Here is a 23,391-nt window from a genome sequence, read left to right on the forward strand (position 1 = left end):
CTTGTAGTGGGGCGCCTGAGTGGCTCAGTGGGTTAAGCATCTGACTTCAGCTCAGGTCACGATCTCACGGTTGGTGAGTTCAAGCCCTGCGTAGAGTCCCGAGTAGGGCCCCCGCGTCTGGCTCTGTGCTGACAGCTTGGAGGCTGGCTCCTGCTTCAGATTCTGTGTCTCCCTCTCTCTGCCCCTCCCCTGCTTACTCTCTCTCTCTCTCTCTCTCTCTCTCTCTCTCTCTCTCAAAAATAAATGAGCATTAAAAATTTTTTAATGTTATGTCGTGCTTTTAAAGTATATGAAGATTTAAACCACCTTTAAATAAACCCACGTATACATCTGAAGCCAGCTAATACGTTAGTTTTCTTCCTCTAGGTGACTATCTCGACTCTTTAGGGTTTTTAGCAAGATGGACAGTCTGCTCTGAGCAGGAATGTGTTAAAATCGCTTTGTTTCTCTTCCTCCGGGATACAGATTTATCTTGCCCTCCGAGCCAGCTCAGCGTGACATCTGTGTGCACCAGTGTCACTGTCTTGTGCTTTCATAAGGGGCATGTCATGGCACTTGCCTCCTGTCTTGATAGACTGAACTTCCTCCCCCGTGACCCAACCGAGTGATGCTCCGTATCTGTATTTGCAGCTCCCTCGGAAGTGACCTTTTCCTTTGATGTGGGGAACGGACGTTGTGAGGTCACGGTGCGGTCGCCCACCCCCTTTAATGACAACCAGTGGCACCACGTGAGGGCAGAGAGGAATGTGAAGGAAGCGTCGCTTCAGGTGGACCAGCTCCCCAGCGAGACCCAAGCTGCACCTGCCGACGGGCACGCGCGGTTGCAGCTCAACAGCCAGCTCTTCGTGGGTGAGTGTGGCCGGTTTCTAGCTGAGCGGTGTGGACCCAGAGAAAGTCCTAACTGGACAGGCGGTGACGGCAGCCAGCGCAGACTTCTGTCCGCGCCTTGGGCCGAGCGCCCATGTGATAGCATCCCTTTCCCCAGATCGTTACTATCGTTCCCATAGACTGTTGTCATCGATTACGGCCTCCCTAGATTTCCCAGTCTCGAAACTCCGAGAGCAGAGACACCCTGTCCGCGGTGGACTCACTCCCAGGCTTGCGCGCAATCGCACCGATGATTCGCATTTGTTTTTGTTACTTCTTGTCAATAGGACTTACGAATCCGTTAGCGATTTTCATCCGAGTCTCCCGCTCCCCGTCTCAGGGAAGTTGGAGAACCTGCCTTGCGATCGTGGCGGGGTTCGCCAAGTGTCCCCTCACACGCAGACCGGAGGAGACTCGCGTGGCCGTGCCCCCCAGGACCACGCCAGCCGCGGCTCCTCAGCACCGCCCTCCTGCAGCTCAGTCCTTGCAGATGCCGGGTTCAAAACCGGACTCTGGCTCCTTATCCTGGGTGCCATTCTTTAAAGATCAACGGCTCTGGGGAGTGGGAATCTTCCCCTTTCATTTGCTTGCTCATTTTTTATAATTTTTTCTCTTGCCCACGGGGAAAGTTAAGTTTTGCTACGTGGCTTTTCAGACAACTCTGTTCTAATTTGGAAAATGAGCAGATTACTGAAGTAGCTCTTACTTGGTCATTTTTCATGTATTTTAAAGTAAATAAGGATGCGGTCTAATTAAACACTGATCTAAATCACAAATTAGCACTCAGTGTGCTTTGCCAGGGGATACCTACAGCATCTAGAGGCTGGTGCTGTGTGGGGAGTTTGTGAGTGTGTGTGTGTGTGTGTGTGTGTGTGTGTGTGTGTGTGTGCATGTGTGCGCATACAACCCATGGCCCCATAAACGTCTGCTTCCAGCACAGTTCTTACCAGGTAGGCTTCACATCAAGTCATGACGCTGGATCAAATGAAATAATTTTATTTTCTGATTTGTAATGCTGAAGACTGACTCATGGAATTTCTAGGAACAGAGTTTGCATGAGCGTCTACCTAGAAGTAACATTTCCACTGAGATGTTTCTAGAGCTTGAGAAGCTAGCAGAACATTCTGATCTGGCGTATGTACCCCAGGCCCACCGAATCAGAGTCCCTGAGAATGAACCCCATCTCGGTTCTTAGCATGCATTCTAGGTGACTCCTGGGCACCCAGTTGTGAGAATAGGCTCCCATGAGACATGATAGAATTACAGAGAGTTACAGTGTTCAGTTATTGTTACTCCCCCTGACCTGAGAGCTGGATTTCATGGATTTGTCATTGATGGCACTTCTAAGAAGGGTTGGTATTACATATATAATTTATTATATACATATGTATAACAAATATATAACAAAAATGTATATATAACAAATGCATATACAAATTTTAATGTATATTATATACGTTCAATATAAACAACAAAACTCTTGTATATTTTACATGTACGTATATATACATACATGCATAATTGTATATTTTAATATACACATTTGTAATATATATCATATTGCAAAGATTTTCAACTATGTAACTTTATTGTGCACCTCATAGTTTATATGCTTAACCATTAAAAAGGATAAGTGGTCTTCTGTTTTTTATGAAGGAAGCAATGTAAAAATGTACAAATCTTTCTAAATCAAACTTGAAGAAGTATTTGTAAAATTTTTTTAAAGTTTATTTCTTTTTGCGAGACAGAGCGACGGAGCACAAGTTGGGGAGGGGCAGAGAGAGAGGGAGACACAGAATCCGAAGCAGGCTCCAGGCTCCGAGCTGTCAGCACAGAGCCCGATGGGGGCTCGAACTCACAAACCCTGAGATCATGATCTGAGCTGACGTCAGACAGTCAGCCGACTGAGCGACCCTGGAACCCCAAAGAAGTATTTTTTAGAATAAATATTTACCAAGGCCGACTTCAAAAATATTTTTGTCAATGGCTTTAGTCAGTGTCGTTTGATGATTCTGAATATTTGATCACAGCCTCTGTTTTCAAAATTGTATTTGTTCATAAAACTTTGGACGGGTCACTTTTTTGACATTATCTGTATGGCCTCTGTTGGACCTGAAGACGAAATCCCACAAAGACACGCAAGAACACGTTTGCATTTGCAGTGTTTCCCTTGCAGGTGGGACGGCCACCAGACAGAGAGGCTTCCTGGGATGCATTCGGTCGCTGCGGCTGAACGGGCTGGCCCTGGACCTGGAAGAAAGAGCGACAATGACGCCGGGCGTGGAGCCAGGGTGCCCGGGACACTGCAGCAGCTACGGACACCTGTGTCGCAACGGAGGGAGATGCAGAGAGAGACACAGGGGCATCGCTTGTGACTGCACCTTCTCTGCCTACGACGGGCCATTCTGCGAAAATGGTGAGTGTGACCCACGTGCGGGACCGGGACCGGAGAGGACGGCGCATCATTTTCCCGTTCCCTTTGTGTTTCTGCCATCTGACCCTGTAAAGAAGGGATAAGGCAATTCTCTGTGATTAGCTTAAATAGACTCGTTTCGGTCCCGAATTTCTGTGTGTAACTTGGAAAGAGGCATGATCCTATTCTTGAGAAGCTCGTGACTACTTCTGTTAGATCCGGAATCATCAACACGGAGAACCACGGTAGCCAAAGCTATGGAAATCTTGAGGGGAATTTCGCAGGCAATAAGAAAATACTGAGTTCTGCGTTATGGGAATGTGGATGGGGATGTTATCTTTCTATCCATACTTGATTATTTTCTTTAATCTTAAATATGCTTAGATGTTTAAAACAATGAGCAAAGCATGCCATTATTATTTTCTCTCTTGAGATGTTTAAGAGTTAGAGATATTGTCGGGGCGCCTGGGTGGCTCAGTTGGTTGAGCATCCGACTTCGGCTCAGGTCATGATCTTGCGGTTGACAAGTTCGAGCCCCGCGTCGGGCTCTGGGCTGATGGCTCAGAGCCTGGAGCCTGCCTCAGATTCTGTGTCTCCCTCTCTCTCTGCCCCTCCCCCGCTCATGCTCTGTCTCTCTCTGTCTCAAAAATAAATAAACATTAAAAAAAAATTTAAGAGTTAGAGAAATTGTGTAACTATCCATTAAGAAGAGCCTTGTTCTTGTTCTTCTTACGTTATTGGTAAACATAACGAAAACGAGTGTCATTCCAGAGATTTCTGCATATTTTGGAAGCGGTTCGTCCGTTATCTACAACTTTCAAGAACATCATAATCACACCTTTGGTAAGAACGCCAGCTCCTTGGCGGCTTTATTTCATGAGGATCTGACGCTGACTGGAGAAATGGCCACACTGAGCTTCCGGACCACAGGGGCCCCCAGCTTACTTCTCTACGTGAGTTCCTTCTACGAAGAGTACCTATCAGTTATCCTCGCCCCCAATGGTGAGTGTCAGACTCTACGAACAAGAAGACTGACTTAGGATATCAGGACCACATGGGGTGGGGGGTGGGGGCTTTTCCAGCGTTAAACCACAAAAAAGAAACACAATTGCAAGGCTTATAGATTCTCATTCTCTTAGGGGTAGTTTATTTTTCATGATAACCTCAATGTTTATCACTAGAGTTAACATTTCAATGGTTCCATTCAAGATGCCATTCTCCCGTGGAAGTTTGGTCATTTAATGTATTCCCCGTGCAGATGTGTGCCTTGCTCTTCTCGGGGTCTTTCCTACCAGACATGAATAATCTAAATTAGTTTTGCAATTCACTTTGAAACAAGATATCTCATTCTGCACATGGAGAACGTTTCCTCCTCCTTCTAAGCGAAGAAGTGTATTAAACCATATAAAATCTAATCTTGATCAGCATGGGCTGAGTAGGATTGTTCTTTACCCATCAGTGGTTGAGCCTTTCAGGTCATCTCTACGTACAAAGAAAAGTGGGAGGAGAGCTACCCCACCCATGGCCACCAGGGTTTTCCAAGACTTTTCCAGTTGGAGAGCAAAACCAAGTTGGAACCTTGCCTCACAGAGAAGCAGGGCAGAAACTTGACCTTCTGGAGCATCTATGACAGACAGGAGTCAGTGGTGCATTTGTGGATAACTTGAGATTTAGATACTGTAGCAAATCATTTCTCTTTTCTCTGTTTCTTGATTATGGCAGAAACATTAGGGAGAAAATTCTGGTTGTGCAAAAAAAAATCCTTATGCAAATGTCAGCAATACATTAAAATGCATTAAAGTAAGTCACCTTAAAAGAAGTTATGCTTATAGAAACTGAATGTTAATGTAATATTGCTTGAGGTTTTACCATTTAATAGTATGAATACCACATGAATAATTGACTTAGAGCCTAGCTTGGAGTTTTTATATGCTTAACTTAGACTTATTCCTTTCGTTAAGGAAAATGGCAGAACTTGGAAAAAGACCATTTGGTCTTGACTTTTAAAATAGCGTTTACTAATGTTACACTGCGTGTTAACTAACTAGAATTTAAATAAAAACTTAAAAAATAATAAAATAAAATAAAATAGCGTTTAATTGGGTTCTCAGGGTGCCTAAGTGGCTCAGTCTGACTTCAGCTCGCAGTCTGAGTTTGGGCCCCACGTCGGGTTCTGTGCTGACAGCTCAGAGCCTGGAGCCTGCTTCAGATTCTGTCCCCCTCTCTTTCTCTCTGCCCCTCCCCAGCTTGCGCTCTGTCTCTCTGTGTCTCTCTCAGAAAGAAATAAACATGAAAAAAAATTTTTTTAAATAAAATAGTGTAATTGGATTCTGAATTCAGCCCTGGAATAGCACACGTACAATCAGTCTTCCAGGAAAAATCCTTGGTGTGCTAAGCGAATGCCCACTGGATTCAAATTGTATTAAATAAATAAAAATAAAATATGCTCTAGAACCTGCGTCGACAGGTTTTTTAAGATTCTAGTTTAGTTAAAAATGTCATTTTTCTCTTCTTTAGGAAGTTTGCAGATCAGGTATAAGCTGGACAGAAACCAGGCACCTGACGTTTTTAACTTTGGTTTTAAAAACCTTGCCGATGGGCAGTTTCACCAAGTGAAGATTCACAGGGAAGCGGCCATGGTCTCTGTAGAGGTAAGGGGGTGGATTCAGCAACAGCAACAGTCCCCAAACTTGAGACGCTCAGGATGTGTGACTTCAAGCAAACCTTTGACAGTAAATCCTAATAAAAGAGATACACATTCAACATGGTCTTTCCGGAAGTCTTGGGGACAGAAAATGTAGTTAGAGTGTTTGGTTTAGCAATTTTTGTGTTTGTTCAGCAAGAGGCTGACGGAGTTATTGTTAATATTTGACCATTTCGAATGAATGCTAAGCTGTCCTTGTCGGTAGGGGAATGTTGTCTGGTTTACAGCGACTGCTGGAGATATTCCGATGGGAACTTGTTCCCATCTGACTACAAAAAAAGCAAGTGCCATAGAAATGTAAACACAAGGGGAAAAGCGAGGTTTTGCTTAAAGTGGGAATACATTTTTAAAAACATCGGTATTTAAATGATTCATTGGCACTGGGCTTTGAATAGCCTTTATGTATTGAATCTGTACGAATAATACCTTTTCCGGCTCGTTACTAATTTCTATTCGAAATAAGTAAAAACTTTAAGGTTTGCAATAGCTCATTGCGTCTCTTTGTGGATTATACCAATTATAGACCCTTAAACCACGAAGAAAAACAGGGAAAAGAATAAGGAATGGGGTGGTGTGAAATCCGAGTTATTATAAAAATTGTTATGCAACAGCTTTCTCCTTTTAGCCTCTGTGATAATTCGAACATATGGCTGATTTTTACCGTTTTTCTTGGTGTCCCTGTGATTCCCTCTCTCTTACCATCAAAATTGCTTGCCATTTTGATGTTTGCTTCTCGTGGAACGTTTCATAGGTTAACCAGAATGCAAGGAGACAAGTTATCCTGTCATCGGGGACGGAATTTAACGCTGTCAAATCCCTTATGTTGGGCACAGTTTTAGGTAAGTGGCAGAAAATGCATCCCCCCACAGCCCATGGGTCAGAAGCGTTAGGTCGCGAACACAGGAAGGGGTCGCGACGCTGAGTAAGGCTCCTTGTGGTCTTCCCAGCGAGGGATAATCCCAGCTTCCCAGGGGCTTCCCGAGGGATAATCACGGCTTCCCAGCGTGGGATAATCAAGGTGGAAACGGTTCTCTTGTCCGAGTGCCCCTGCAGTCATGAGTGAGGGCTGTCTTCCAGGCACCAGGGTGATCCCTGAGAAGTCCTTACACTCAACCCTCTCCCTTGGCAATCAGGCAGAACAAAACTCGGCATTTTTCTAGCAAGTGAGGAAAGACAAAGTCAAAGCAGATATCAAGGCCACAGATTCTCGATTAATCAGGAGTCAAATGCAGACACCACTGAATGATAAGTATAGCTTTACATTTACGAGAAGAAGAGAAGAGGCTTAGTTTTCTTGTAGCAAGTGAGTATGTGTCGGGCTGTATATCCTGGGCCCTGCTTTGAGATGTATTTAATGCTCCCAGCTGCTTCTTGGGACATCGCAGCCTAAAGATCCCGCGCCCGCTCTTGATGGCTGTGAGTTCATGAGAGCATCAGAGTAAAAGCATACTATCCTATTTAGGCATCAAATGACTTATGCCTTTATTTTTCCCTTTGTCGCCAAGAATTAAACCGAAAGAAAAGTAGGTTTTGGAAGGTATATCTTTTCTTTTCGATCACTTACGCATGAACTGTCCATATCATCTACATTTAAAGTTATTTGGCAGAAATCCTCTTTTTTTTTTTTAATTTTTTTTTTCAACGTTTATTTATTTTTGGGACAGAGAGAGACAGAGCATGAACGGGGGAGGGGCAGAGAGAGAGGGAGACACAGAATCGGAAACAGGCTCCAGGCTCTGAGCCATCAGCCCAGAGCCCGACGCGGGGCTCGAACTCCCGGACCGCGAGATCGTGACCTGGCTGAAGTCGGACGCTTAACCGACTGCGCCACCCAGGCACCCCCAGAAATCCTCTTGCGGAATATTTATTATTCCTGTTCTGATACGTGACACCCGCCTGGCTCCGTTGAGCCCTAGGTGATCGGTGGAATCTTTGCTAGGTTTCCAGCCATTTATACCCGGATCCTTTGATCGTTTCGGCCGCTGCATGCGTGGATAACATGGCGAACTGGAGATTTAGAGAAGGCACGGGAATGGATGTTCAAAATATGTTGAGAAGCACAGTAACTGGGAAAACGATCATATTTTCCAAACAGATGATGGGTAGTGAAATTATGAGTTCTAGTTTTTCAGAGGGAAGGCGAGGAATCCCAGGGTGCTCTTGAAAATGGTAAAAAACCAAAAAACCGTGTAATTTAGATGCTGCAGCATCACCGGAAGCTCCAGGCCGGTCATGTGCGGTTACAGGTGGCTGATTACACCAGTGAAGGAGGGTCCGCGAGGTCTTTGCTGGGAGTGTCGGATAAAGAATAGCAGACCTCAGGCTGAAATGGTGGTCCTGATTTATAATCATGCCTTCAAGGTGGATAAAGAAAGGGCCTCCCGATGTGTTGGCAGAAAGGCAGCTGGTGCTGCAGGTGATTTCGTGTGGCTCACGGCTCCGGTCCCCGCGGCACAAGCAAAATAACCATCGAGCAGTTAACCCAGAAATAAAAATGAGGACAGTTGTTTCCCCTTAAGCATTGGGAGAGGTTTATGGCTATTGCAGCCCACTGTGGTGGGGACTCTCTCAGTCTCTAATGTGTGACTTTGGATGTGTTCTAGGCATTTCTGGACACCCATGTTTTTGTGACATTAGTAGATGTTTTTTTCATTCTATTTTTTTCAAGTTTTTTTTTTTAATTTTTAATGTTTATTTATTTTTGAGAGAGAGAGAGAGAGAGACAGACTGTGAGCAGGGAAGGGGCAGAGAGAAAGGGAGACAGAATCTGAAGTAGGCTCCAGGCTCTGAGCTGTCAGCACAGAGCCCAACGCGGGGCTCGAACTCGCAAACTGTGAGATCGTGACCTGAGCCGAAGTCGGACGCTTAAACCAACTGAGCCACCCAGGCGCCCCTCAAGTTTTTATTTAAAAAAATGTTTAATGTTGTTTTTATTTTTGAGAGGGAGAAGGAGAGAGACAGAGCATGAGCGGGGGAGGAGCAGAGAGAGAGGGAGGCACAGAATCCGCAGCAGGCTCCAGGCTCTGAGCTGTCAGCACAGAGCCCGACGCGGGGCTCGAACCCACAAACCGTGAGATCATGACCTGAGCCGAAGTTGGATGTTTAACCGACTCAGCCCCCCAGGCGCCCCTCAAATTTTTATTTAGATACTAATTGGTCAGCATACAGTGTAATATTAGTTTCAGATGTAGGATTTGGTGATTCATCGCTTACAGACGGTGCCCAGTAGGGTTTTTTGTTTTATTTTAAAAAGTGGCACAGTCTAGAAAACCACAAGAACTGGAAAAACAATCGAAAGAAATTAGCTCCTTCCCCGGCTTTCACCCATGACAATCACAGTATACATTTAGATAGAGGAGGCTATGAGATTCCTACAAATTCAAAGCCCGTGTTGAGTTTCAGAGAACAGTAGGATGGAACCCCTTCCTTGGCTGTCAGTTGAATAATATTATAATTGTTTTTAACATCCAAACGGCAAAGAATTTGCTCCTTTTTTATCTGATACTGAGCTCCACTCAAGGATAGTTACTTACTCTTCTTGGATAGTCAGGATAGTTACGCTCCTCGGTTTGAACAGAGTGAGTAATTGATTGTCTTAGGGGCGTGCAAACCTCAGAGCTAGATTATCATACAGTGGTGCAGTCTGCGACTGGAGTGACGGCTTTGCCTGCCCCCAGCCGTCTGATCCCTCCTTCCTGGCCACAGCAGGTGTCTGTGGACTTTTCCCAGCCACCAGGACAGATAGGGTCAACGAACGAAATGAACACCCCACACGCAACTTCCTGCCCTCAGTGACTCGAGCCTCTGAGAGGAGAGGTGAGGCACGTTCAGAAATGTCTGTGATGCGAGGTAGAAAGTGTGAAGTTGACAAAGGAATGTTTTTAAAGACAATTTGGCTTTTGATCGACGATGGAAATACTGATTTAATAACTAGGCTGCATTATATGAAAAGCAATCGTCTTAATAAAAAAGGAGAATAATAAATTTTATCATATAAAGTTTTATTTTCCCACAAGCTAATATAGAGAGGACAATAGTGCAGAATCGAAGACGTTAATGTTTTTATTCGAGAATGGTATATTCAGGAGCATCTCTCTCAGGCTATAAAAATTAAACTTGAAACTCAGCAATGAAGTTTATTGCCTGAAGCAATTGAGTCTAATAAAATTATAAATATTCATTTCATCTGTACATAGAGCTATGCATCTTGATCAAAGCCGAATAAAACTTTTCATGTTCCGGACAACTTTCAGGATGGCTTCTGCCCTGATTCTGCTGGCACTTTCAGAGCAGTGAGTAACTAAGGAGACGCTGCTTTGTGTCCAGATTTGGAGAATATGAGCGGAGCTTCCCTTCATAGACCAACAGATTGGTTAATAAAGAGCCATTAATTTGCCAAAGAAAGTTGTCGCAAACTATGGCAAGCTATCCAGAACTTATATTTTGTTAGCTGTTTTGACTCAATGAGTTATCCATTCATTAAAAAAACTTCTGTGGTCCCTACTGCGCACTTGTCCCTCACAGGATATTTTGGATGTCTACCAACAAGACCTACAGATATATGCACCTGCCCTTAATGCACTTGCAATATAATAGGGAATATAAACAACGGAATAGTGTTCATAACTAATCTAATTTAGCGTTATTATTATTTACCCTAATGTGCTTTGGACAGAATAGTTCAGGATCACCTTCTAAATTAACAGGCTGTCCTTGTTCTTCTTAATTAGTGGTCTTCTTAATGGTGACCAATCAGGTTAAGTTTTCCCAGTTACTATAAAATAATTTTAGTATAATCCTACTTTAAATGCACATCATTAGATTTCTGATTTTCTGTCTGGTCTTGACTTGGATGTGGCCTCTAGTCCCAAAGTAGGAGAGCTTTAAAATACAACAAACCAGTAAGGTGCCCTAGCATTGTTTTGCTAAGTTTTATTTCTCTAGCGATGTTTATATAAATGGCATTCTGTTGATTTTGTGTGAGTGCAGAAAAAGAAACAATGACAAAATTCCCCAAATATCAAAACAAAAATCCGTTTTGAAGTATGCAGAATAAAGACGTGCCTTTCCTGGGAAAGAATACAAGAGGTTGAATGTAGTTCAAATCAATACAGTCATGCAGATAAGCCTTAATGGGTCGATTTTCAGTGTGGGGAAAGGAAATCCATTGAAGGATTATAAATTGAAATGGAGCTCCATATATGAGAATTGAGTAATAAATAATTTGTGGAAATTACCTACTGACATCGTCATGGGCAGACTACTGTTTAGATATGATGTGACTTCTATGTGACTTATGTGACACGTATGCCTTTTCTATGCTTTACCAAAGAATTTATCTCATTTAGAAAGAAAGACAAAACGTTTCTAAAATTTCAGGAGTATGAATATAAGTGCAAAGATCCTCAACAAAATATTAGGGAATCTAATTCGGTAACATGAAAAAGTATTATATGCCATGATCAAGTAAGATTTATGCTAGGATTTTAAGGTTGGTTCAGCAGATAAAAATTAATCAATGTAATGTGCCATGTTAGTAAAATAAAGGACGAAAACCACATGGTTACCTCAGTAGACACAGAAAAAGCATTTGGAAAAAAAAACCCCAAAAACTCCACCCTGCTTTCATAATAAAGAACATTGAACAAACTAGGAATAGAAGGAACCTTCCTCACATGAAAAAAGGCATCCAGAAAAACCCCCAGCTGACATGACATCATACTCAATGGTAAGATAATGGAAGTCTTTCCCTAAGATCAGGAACAAAATGGGGATGTCCACTCTCACTGGTTTTGTTCAAGACTATAGAACTCGTTGGAGTGAGGGCTATTTCGCAAGGAAAAAAAAAAAAAGTAAGAAGTATCCAGAATAAAAAGAAAGAAGTAAAACTATCTCTATTTGTAGAGAATGTGGGCTTGTAAGGAATCCAGGAGAAAAGCTATTGGAGCTAGTACACAGTTTGGGAAAAGACATAAGATCAATATACAGAAACTTACTTTATTTCTATATAGTAGCAATGAACAATACGAAAATGAAAGGAAGAATGAAATGTAAATTCCATTGAAAATAGCATCAAAAAGAATAAAATACCTTGGGAGAACTTTAACAAAAGAGGTATAAGACACATATGCTAGAGACTATGGAACTTTGTTGGAATGAATTATGGAAGCCTTATGTAAACAGAAAGACATCCACGTTCATGGATTGGAAGACATACTGTTGCTAAGATGGCAGTGCTCCCCAGATTGACCTACGGATTCAACCGGATGGCCTTTTTGTAGAAATTGGCAAGTTGCAATTTTTGTAGAAATTGACAAGTCCCAAAATGCCTATGGAAATGCAAAGGATTCCAAGTAGCCAAAACAGTCTTGAAAAGAAGAATTAAGTTGGAGGTCTCACTCTTGATTTTAAAACTTGGTACAAAGCTATGCTAATCAAAGCTGTGTGGTATTGGCATAAGGGCAAACCCATTGGCCAATGAAGTAGCTTGAGAGTCAAGAAATACATCGATTTTTCACTAGTTGACTTAGACATTCATGCCAGGCCCATTCAACGGAGGGAGAATAGTCTCTTAAACAAATGGAACTGAGCCAACTGGATATCCACAGGCTAAAAAAACAATGTGGACCCCTACCTCATACCACTTACAAAAATGAACTCAAAAGGGATGGTAGGTCTAAATGTGGGGGCTATAATTATAAAACTTTTAGACCAAACTATGGTGGGTTGTGACCTTGGGTTAGGCAGTGGTTTCTTAGATAAGGTTTCTCAAAAGCCTTGCATTAGGTCATGGTTTCTCAAGAGCACAAGAGCAACACAAGAAAAACAGATAAGGTGGACCTCATCAAAATTAAAAACTTTGGTAATTCAAGTGACACTTCCAAGAAAGTAAAAAGACAATCCACAAAATGAAAAATATTTGCCGGTCATGTATCTGACAAGAAACTTTTGTACAGAATATATAAAGGACTCATCCAACTAAACAAAAAGACAAATAACTCAGGTTAAAGTGGTAAATTTTGCAAGGGGATACTGGTAATGGTGTTACAGCTTTGTAAATCACAAAACCCCACTGAATTGTGTACTTGAAAATGACGAATTTTATGGTATGTGAACTGGATCTCAATAATAAGAAATAAAATCTATTAGAGATTTCTCTCTTTTGCCAGTGCCTTTTCTCCATGCAGCTGGGAGAGTCGGAGTGATGAGCCATAACTGGATGTTTATTCTGAAGGGTGAATGAGTTTATTTGAGAACAGGATGTGATGGGAGGTAGGGAGTAGAGAACTGGTAGGGGCCAGCGCCCGAGACTGCTGAGGTGGAGCAAAGCCACATCAGCGGTTCCTGCACAAGCCTAGTCATACTTTTGAAAAGGACTGAGAACTAAGGACAGAGATAGCAACCGTGCGGAGTTGTGACCGTATCCCTTTGTTAGGTAGACGAGTGGCAGAGACCGCTCACATCGTGACACGTGGAGGTGACGTTATTTACTAAAGACTGCTCTTCTAGTAAATACCTGCTGGCAATGCTTGTTCAAAGGGCCCGGGGTCCCAAATGACCCCGGATTTCTTCCCAGGCGTTGGCTGCCAGTGCTGGGATTCTTGGTGCATGGCGAGCATGTGTTTTGGGGAGGAGGGAGGTGTAATTAATTCACTTCTTTCTGACTCTGAAAAGCACGTCCCTCCAGCCCTGAATTGTTGGAAAGACAGACTGGGAAAGTCTGTCTAGTCATCATCTTCTAATTATGTCATTTATTTAGAATAAAAAAAAAAGTTCACTCTGTTGTTTCATCAATTCCAAAATAAACAGCAGGTCGATTCAGGGGCACGGCTTTCATCCATCGGGTGTTTCTAACATTCATTCATGCTGTTGCGCGTACAAAGTTCACTCATTGTCTTTGCTGCGCCCTTTATTGCATGAGTATCTCTCAGTTGGTTTATTCTCATGTTGACGGGCAGCTGGGTTGTCTTTGGGGCTGTTAATCTCCTGTATCAACTTTATAGTTATGCCTCCTTTTATTATTACCTGTTACTCCTAGGATTAAATTGTGCATCCTTGATTTATCACACACTAAACTGTCACACTTGTCAAAATACATAAAAACTTCAGAACATTTTATTTCCTCCCCCACCCTTGTTGTCACGTATTTTATGTTTACGTGTTATTTTGTTCCGCAAGACATTACTACTGCTGTTGTTTAAAACAGTCTGTGTCCATTTCATTCTATCCACATTTTTACACTTTCGGCGGTACTTCCTGGTTTCCTGTGATTCCTCGAACCACTCACTTTGTTTCCTGATTTTTCTTGCTGAGAGAGCCTCTGGGGATGCTCCTTCCGCTGCTCTGGTGTTTCCTGCCGAAAGAACGTCTTGTAGATCTTTTGTTAAAATGTTTGTCCCTTACAAAAGCAGAAATCATCCCATATATTGGAATGCGCAGCCTTGGTAAATGTATCTTATGAGCAACACTGCCCACCATCTGAGACAGTTAAGAATGTTTATGTCCTGAATTATCGTAAATTTGATTGTAATTTTAAGTTTTCCTACCATGGACGTTTTTTTTTTTTTTAATTATTTTTTTTTCAACGTTTATTTATTTTTGGGACAGAGAGAGACAGAGCATGAACGGGGGAGGGGCAGAGAGAGAGGGAGACACAGAATCGGAAACAGGCTCCAGGCTCTGAGCCATCAGCCCAGAGCCTGACGCGGGGCTCGAACTCATGGACCGCGAGATCGTGACCTGGCTGAAGTCGGACGCTTAACCGACTGCGCCACCCAGGCGCCCCAAGTTTTACTTATTTTTGAGACAGAGAGAGACAGAGCATGAATGGGGGAGGGGCAGAGAGAGAGGGAGACACAGAATCGGAAGCAGGCTCCAGGCCCTGAGCCATCAGCCCAGAGCCCGACGTGGGGCTTGAACTCACGGACCGCGAGATCATGACCTGAGCTGAAGTCGGACGCTTAACCGACTGAGCCACTCAGGCACCCCTAAAAATTTTTTTGAATGTTTATTTAGTTTTGAGAGAGCGACAGAATGTGATTTGGGGAGGGGCAGAGAGAGAGGGAGACACAGAATTCGAAGCAAGCTCCAGGCTCCGAGCTGCCTGCACAGAGCTCAAGGTGGGGCTCGAGCCCACAAACTGTGAGATCATGACCTGAGCCGAAGTCGGACGATCAACCGACTGAGCCACCCAGGCGCCCCATGGACGTTTTTTAAGTGGGGAAAAAAAAGATTTAATCTGTTTTTATTGAAAATGATTTAGGGTTCTACTCAAAATTACAAAGGAAGTGAACTTTATCCTCATCTCTTGGCCCACTTTTTCTTAAACGTTAGCTCTGCTTCCTGGCCACACTCAAACCACATTCCCATCCCCTCGTGACCTAGTATGCACTTGATCTCTTACTTCCTGTTGGTATACCTGTGTCCTCGAGCGCGCGGAGATGGTCAAACATAGTCACCCTGATATGCAAATTTCTTTTAAAATGTTTTTTTAATGTTTATTTATTGAGAGAGAGAGACAGGACAGAGACAGAGCGTGAGCAGGGGAGGGGCAGAGAGAGAGGGAGACACAGAATCCAAAGCAGGGTCCAGGTTCTGAGCTATTAGCAAAGAGCCTTGCCTTGGGGCTCGAACCCACAATCCAGGAGATCATGACTTGAACTGAAGTCAGATGGTTGCTTAACCAGTGAGCCACCCAGCCGCCCCTGATGTGTGAATTTCTAATACCGCCTAACTATTCTCCTAAGGTTTCCGTCGTGTTTTTTTCTTTACATTTTAAAGGGAAGAAAACTTTTGAGCCAGAAGGAAGGGCCTCAGTTATGGAATTTCAGGAGTCAGCTGCTAAGGAAGATAGATTTGCACTCTTTGTCTTCCTGAACACAGTTCTGTTAATTCTGATGCTGATATTGTGTGGACCTTGTTCTGGAAAATGGCAGCTTGGACCCGTAAACACTTGCTTCCACTCCCAATTCATTGTGTCTGTGCCCTGAACAGAGGGACTGGAGGGCCAGCCCAGTTGCCAGGAGGGGCGGGAAGGTGTGCATGAGGGATCTGCGGTGGGGACTTGCCCCGTGGGCTGGAACAGAGCAGAGTCTCAGGGAGGGAGTGCGAAGCCTGCAGATCCTGGGCAGAGCTTGGCTTGGAGAGAACTCTGGACCTCCAAAGGGAAGGAAGCTCAATACTGCTCAGCATGGTTGTGCTCATGCTCAGTGTCCCTCCCTGAGCGGAGGATGGGCTGGCTGGTTGGGCCACATTCCTTCTGTCATGGTGAGGGTGAGGGAGAGAGACTTCTTCCTACAACGTGGGCTCTGTGTCAGAACAGATGCACTCTCCACATTGCCAGGACCCCCATATCATCATGTAAGGTCCCCAACTATGGAATTCTGAAACTAGCAGACCAAGAAATAAATAAGTAAAAAATAATAATAATAATAACGTCACCCCTTAGGGAGATGAGGAGGAGGATTAAAAACAACAAATAGAATTCCCACATCAAAACAGCTGCTAAAGAAGCCAGAAAATAACAAGGATGAAACTTGGGGCTCAAGGAAATTTGAGAAAAGTCACACCTGCAGACACGGACGCTGGGGGTTAAAGTAAATATAACTTCGAGATTTCACTGGGTCATCTGAAGGAGAGGATCATCACTGATTATGCATAACCAGTGACCTGGAATATATTGTAGGTGGAGTATCTCAAACCACAGAGCAAAAAAGCTTAAGAGAGAGAAATTAGAAGGGAAAATAAGAGGAAATGTAACACGAGTAACTAGAGATCCAGAAACAGAATTAGAAGCAAAGACAACAAGTGTGCATTTAAAACAATTCTCTGAGTTGAAGGAAAACCTGAGTCGCAAATTGAAAGGACTCCTCAGTTTTGATGAGAAAAGACCTACATCTGGGAAAATTTCTGAATTGCCAAACCACAGAGAAGAAAGCTTCCAAACTTTCGAGACAGAAGTTACTACGATGAAAAAATAATGATCATGGCATCAGCACCCAACTTCTCATTTGTAACAGTGGGATAAAAAAAAACAAAAAACAACTCGACAGAATATCATTACACGGCTGAGGAATGAGCTGCAGCTTAAGCATCTGATATATAATGTATTTGACAAGGTTAAAAAAAGATATTTTGGATAACAAGGAAGGATTGAGATTAAATATTGACCATGCATCCCATCCGAGGAAAATACTAGAGAATTATTCCAGTCGAAAAGTGAATCACAACCATGGCCTCAGGATGGAAACTATGAAGGCAATAGGGAACGGTGAGCAGTAAACCTTTTGACGTATATTGACATTGAACATGCATACGTAATATGTGGGCACATAAATCCACCCACACATGTCCATACCCACAACGCACATACATGGAGAAGCATCAAGTACACAGTCTTGAAGAACGTGAAAATATAGTGCACTGTAATGTTCTACTGATGTTTCTTTCCTGAGTAGTAGGAGTGCCTGCAGAAACGAAGGTCAGTTACCTTTGAAAACCTACATGTCACAGGATTAGTCTAAAGAATTAAGGTCAATGTCGGCCCCTGATTTGTTCTCCTACCCTAGCCCAGTAGTGCTCGTGTCAGACTTTGACCAGTCTCTCTTTTTGCTCAACAGCCGAGACCTTTTTTTGGTCCGTATTTTTGTTTGTTTGTTTGGGGTTTTGGGGTTTTTTTTTTGTTTCTTTGTTTGCAGAAGAAGTCCTATGTTACTATTATGGTGTTTTCCCATTTTTTTTCTTCTTGACATTCTCTCAAGTATATTCAAGTGAAGATGCCTTTCTTCAAGGAATATATATTGCCTGAATGCAAAAAAAAAAAAAAAAGTTATCGCATCTTTAAAGAACTCTTTTAGTATAAAATAATCATTTAATTGAGTTGTCCCCATCTCATTTTACTTCACTGTAAGAATCTACCTGAAATTCAGCATATGTAACACTCCTTGATGCTTCTTCATATAATCAGCCTGGCCAAGATAGCAATATGTTTCAGAAAATTCTTTTTTTGTGTGTGTGTGATTTTAACAATGTAAACATGTCCCTGATTTTAGTTGCTTGTAGAGGCCTTTTACACAGCACTTACTTGTGCAACTTTAAAATTACTGAACAGAATTTTATAAGTAGCTCCCAATGAATTTATTCAAAGTTTCCCAAAGTTAGATCATTTTTCTTAAAGATATGACTCTTTTCCAAAGCTGAAGGAGCAAGGATACAAAAGATTGGACTTTCAGGAAGGACAGACTGAAATAGTGAGATGAAGTTGGATAGGAAAAAAGGCGAGACGTGTAACGAGATTGAAGAAATCCACCCCCTGAGTTTGTAGGGGAGGCAAAACTTTACATCTCCCCTCTTAAGGTTTCTAGCTAAACCTGAGCATTAAATTGACCCGAGGCAGATTAACAAGAGGAAAGCATGTAGATTTTTAAATGTATATGGCGCTTCCGTAGGAAAATGAAGACCCAAAAAGCAGATAGTGTTTATATGTTAGATTGAACACAGGGTATAGTAATTGTGCATGAGTAATTAAATGTAGGGGGGGGGTGACAAATGGGGGTAGGAGTTACTTTAACAAGGTTTGCGTGTACAGATTTCTCCAGCCTGACCCCCTTCTCACAGGGGACCCTCTTCCCCCTAAGAAAATAATAGTTCTTTATTTTTCACAGCACCTAGCATGTATGTATTAGATTATCCATATCCAGTCAAAACTATTTATAGTTACTTATAGTATCAGGAAGTGGCGACAAAAGGGCAGTACCCCTCAAAAACTCAAACTCCATGGCAATAAAGATTGTCCTGTAAGGGTTTGCAACATCAAGATAGACTGGATCAGAGCTGAGATTCTCAGTGTGAAGTTAAAGACGGACTATTATGCCAATCCAAAAAACACTTCTAGAATGTATACGTATATTTTATGGAAGGTATATGCATCTGTTAAAAGAGAAAGAGTAGTATAATGACCCCCATTTACCTGTCCCTTAATGTGAATAATTACGAACATGTCCAAAAGATACTGACATAATAAAAGGGATAATACCCTATTGAAAAGGGGGTTACTATAACCAGCTCAGATACAGGTCCCCCCGCTTGAGAGACCTTTGTTTACTAAGGTCTAGTATTACTAACTTTCTTTTTTTTTATTAAAAAAATTTTTTTAATGTTTATTTATCTGTGAGAGGGAGACAGTGTGAGAGGAGCAGAGAGAGAGGGAGACACAGAATCCGAAGCAGGCTCCAGGCTCCGAGCTGTCAGCACAGAGCCTGACTCGGGGCTCGAACTCACCAACCTTGAGATCATGACCTGAGCTGAATTCGGACACTCAACCGACTGAGCCACCCAGGCGCCCCTGTTACTTTCTGTAGGAGTAAGGGCACTCATGGTAACCTCTGCAGATCCCTTGACACAATGCCCAGCCTGCGGAAGCCAGCACATAAATTCTTGGTAGTTGTTCATGGTTGTTAGGAAGTCAGCCAGCTCATTGACTGAAGCAGGGAGGCAGTGTGGCAGCAGAGGCCACACGTCCTTACTAAGTTGAGGTGGCTTCCCCTGTGGGGTACACGGATGCCCCCCCTGACTCACTGCATTGAAACATTTGGAGTCTACACTTCATTGCCGTTGGTCAGGTTTGGTGGCCATTGAGCGAGAGCACTGAGGGCCTGACCATCGTCGAAGCGAAGGAATTGATGATGTCTCCTGAGTCAATCCCCCGCCAACCAACCTCCGTCAGAGTGGGGTGAGGGCCGGGAGAGGCAAGCCTCAACTTACGGAAAGGGGGGCAGAGACCATCACTGGAAAGGGGGGAGCGGCAGTGGGGTGTGGGGTCCCCCCCCGTGGCGCCTGCGGTTAGCGGGGGACCTCTGTCAACAGTGAGCCAGACCTAAGTGCACGTGGGGAGATCAGAGCTGCGGTAAGGACTCCCCCAGAGCACCGCCGTCCCCAAGCCCCGGAGACCTTTCACTGTGACCGCCTCGATTCTGGGTCACAAATCCTGTTTCAAAGTACTGTGCTGATCATTTGGAAAATGCCGCCGCAGAGGATTTTTAATTCGTTTGGAACGCGCGGCTGCATCCGGGGGAGGGGGGAGGGGGGAGGGGCTCGGCGTGCCCACACGCAGAGTTGCACCTGGGCGTCGTTCGCCAAGGCCACGGGTACCAGGGCCGCGGGCACTGGCTCTGGCTGCCTCTTCCTAAGCAGGGAAGGACAGGGGATCCGGGGGGGAGGGTGCTGTGGCCGCGCCCTAACGCGTGCCCCGCTTCTTTGCCCGCAGAGCCCCCCGGCGCGGACCCGGACACGCTGCGGGCCGGCGCGCGCGGCTTCACCGGCTGCCTCTCGGCGGTGCGCTTCGGCCCCGCCGCTCCGCTCAAGGCCGCGCTGCGCCCCGGGGGCCCCGCCCCGGTCACGGTGCGCGGCCACGTGGCCGCCGCGGCCCGCTGCGCGGAGGGGGCGGGGCCCGGAGCCCCGGCGCGGGAGGCCACCCGCCCGCTGGCAGGTGGCGCAGGTGCGTTGCCCCCTCCGCCCGCGGTCCCCCGCCCCGTCCCTCCCCGGAACTTTCCGGAGCCCGCCGCGGGCTGGGCTGGGCCGGCCCCGCTGGGGCGTGGGGTTCGTGCGCGTTTCTGGCACACGGTGGCCCGCTCTTCTGCCCGCGTGACGCTCGCGCGCGTCTCCGAAGTCCCCCTTCCCTCTCGCCTCTGTCATTCTCCCTTTTTCTTCCGTAGGTGGCTCTGGACCAACGGACGGGGGACAGCCCTTAGTTACTGCTGACGGAAGGGACTCCGCCGTCATCGGAGGTAACAGGGCTGTGAATGACCCGGGCCCTGGCGTCGTTGTCACCGTTGGCCGGATCCAAAAAGCGTCTGTGGGGATCCGCGCTGTTGTTCCAGGTGGATGCGGGACGCAGGACACTGGCCGATGGTCCCCGTGTGACCGCCCCGAAGGCAGCGTCTGGAGGCTGTTAGTTCAAGGCCCCGGTGGCTCCACGGAGACGCTTTTTAAATAGTTGCCAGACTGCAGAATAATAATAAGGTTTTTCATTTGAAAGTAGCCACTGATATTTCTCAGGATATGTATGCTTCAGACGCATTCACCTTTATTTCTCCGATTCAAAATAGCCACGGGCCTCTCAGTCCATTAGCCCAAAACATTTAAAAAATACTATGAAAAGTAAGGGCGCCTGAGTTGGCCCAGTCAGTTAAGCGTCAGACTTTGGCTCAGGTCATCATCTCACAGTTCGAGAGTTCGAGTCCTACGTGGGGCTCGGTGCTAACAGCTCACAGCCTGGATTGGAACCTGCTTTGGATTCTGTGTCTCCCCCTCCCTCAGCCCCTTCCCTGCTTGCACTTTCTCTCTCTCTCTCTCTCTCTCTCTCTCTCAAAAACAAACCTTAAAACAATTTTTTTAAATAATATTACAAGTAAAACATACATTGGGAAAAACACCTAAACTAGGCAAATTGTCATTTTCCTAAACATAAAGGTAGCCAAGATAAAGATTTTTCTTCGAAAAAATTTTTTTAAAGTTTGTTTTTGAGAGAGAAAGAGAGAGGGGCACAGAGTGCAAGCGGGGGAGGGCTGGAGAGAGTGGGGGGCACAGAATCCGAAGCAGGCTCCAGGCTCCAAGCCGTCAGCACAGAGTCGATGCGGGGCTCCAACTCACCAACCATGAGATCATGACGTGAGCTGAAGTTGGATACCTAAGGGACTGAGCCACCCAGGCGCCCCCTAACATAAAGATTTTTGTAAGCATAAATACGTAAAACTGCTTCTGGTGTCAGTGTTATCTTAGATTTATATACACTTCTATTTATAAATATAATTACTTATATATTTACATAATATATATATATTTAGTGTCACATGTATTCTATAAATGTGACACAAAACCTGGATGTAATATAGCTCTTTCAAGCAAAGTCTGATAGCTAAACTATATGTATATTCAAATATATATTCCCATTACATAGGAACTCCTATGTAATGGGAATATATATTTATAGGAATATAAAATACTTCTATTTCATACATTTAATATATTTGAAGAAGTAGAAGTAATTGCATCTTAAATACCTCCCAATGTATTCTCTGGAACAGGATTTATGTAGGTCTCATTTAAAGAATGAATAATCAAGTCTCCCTCCTTATCATTCAAGAAACATTTAAATGTATTTACTTAGATTAATGCGATGTGTCCGTTGCAAAGTCGGCTGGGTAAGGAGGAAGTGCACTGCTGGTCATTCCATTGCTGTTCCAGAGAAGGGACTTAGTCCCAGAGCCGGGTGACCCCACTGGCAGTCTGCTCTTCAGGCGGGGCACGCACCAGGTCAGATCGAACCTGTTCATTTCGCTTCCGTTCATAAAAGACACCAAGCTTCTCCAGACCGTGAGCAAAGTGTTCAGACATTTTCAAGTGCCGACCAAATCTATGTAAGACAGTTAATATTCCCTTTCTTCTCTCAACCATTTCTATTTTTGTGATGAGTGAAAGTATGTGACGCCCCGCCCCGATTTCACGCCTCCAAGAACAAATAAAAAGCAAATGTGTTACTTACAATGTGTATCTAAAAAGAATACTTTTGTGTTAAATTTTAAATCAAAACTTAATCCTCAGCCGTTCTCATTTATTTTTAATGAGGGGACTTCACTAGAAAGCAAAAGCTAATTGAAAATAAATCAAGAGTGATTAATGTTTTCCAAATAGGAATCACAGTCCAAAACGGGGCAAAATATCGCGGTTAGTGCCTTTATTAGAGCAACGAAAATAGTCAAATTGATGGCAGAACAGATGTGGTCTTTGGCGCTTTATCTCGTTTGGTTAAATATCATTGACAAGATGTACGAAGTGAGTAAGTTGCACCAGTATTATTCCCCTGAGAGGTCCTAGTTGGCTCCTGATAGGTGGGCTCTGCATTGTGCGTTATCGTCTTGTCCTCTTGCAAGCAAAGAGAACAATATAGGGACATTGTTGAACAATAACATTCAAACCTGCTAAACCAGAGATCACGGAGGGTTTCTTGCCAAGGGACCCATACTGTAGCTGGGCAGAAAGGGACGGGCAGAAAGGGACAGACATGTCGGTAGATGGAGGACGGGCAGATCTGAGTGCTTGTCACACACACATTTACCCCGGAATTGCTGAAGGGAAGGTTATGGAATGTGTCTCATGCATTATTCAAGTTATCTCAATCTTCAGAGAGTGGCTGAGGACAGAGGTGGTTCTAAGACCCCACCCAAACTCACAAAACAAACAAGCTAGTGATCAGTTACATACGTAACAGCGTGGATGTTTCCGTATAATGGTGACAGTAATTGTATAATCAAGTGGCCCAATCGCTGTTATTGAGAGTTACTGTCTCTGACTCTAAAATCGGGTATGATATAGCTCTTTAAAGCAAAGTCCTGTAAGTAAACATAACAAC

At 44.2% G+C, this 23,391-nt stretch overlaps 1 protein-coding gene and 1 long non-coding RNA gene across 9 annotated transcripts in view; one reads left to right on the forward strand and one right to left on the reverse strand.

Moving 5' to 3' along the window:
- LOC101096853 (contactin-associated protein-like 3) overlaps positions 1-23,391 on the forward strand; it is a 195,586-nt gene that overhangs the window by 167,207 nt on the left and 4,988 nt on the right. For 5 of the 8 annotated variants that reach the window (XM_045042673.1, XM_045042677.1, XM_045042676.1 and 2 more), the window contains 7 exons: positions 631-849; positions 3,044-3,283; positions 4,052-4,282; positions 5,798-5,931; positions 6,736-6,823; positions 20,248-20,478; positions 20,696-20,860. In XM_045042673.1, the coding sequence (XP_044898608.1) occupies positions 631-849; positions 3,044-3,283; positions 4,052-4,282; positions 5,798-5,931; positions 6,736-6,823; positions 20,248-20,478; positions 20,696-20,860 (1,308 nt within the window). Of the gene's footprint in view, positions 1-630; positions 850-3,043; positions 3,284-4,051; positions 4,283-5,797; positions 5,932-6,735; positions 6,824-7,923; positions 8,631-20,247; positions 20,479-20,695; positions 20,861-23,391 lie in introns of those variants that run through there. The other 3 variants (XM_045042675.1, XM_023243266.2, XM_045042678.1) reach the window with 2 other exon arrangements.
- Positions 17,628-20,252, reverse strand: LOC123381499. Its single transcript, XR_006588584.1, has 2 exons — positions 19,746-20,252; positions 17,628-17,786 (listed from the first exon to the last, which is right to left on the reverse strand). It is a non-coding gene; the product is annotated as an uncharacterized LOC123381499 (long non-coding RNA).

The sequence above is a fragment of the Felis catus genome, chromosome D4 (genome assembly GCF_018350175.1).
Source record: "Felis catus isolate Fca126 chromosome D4, F.catus_Fca126_mat1.0, whole genome shotgun sequence".
Taxonomy (NCBI): Eukaryota; Metazoa; Chordata; class Mammalia; order Carnivora; family Felidae; genus Felis; species Felis catus.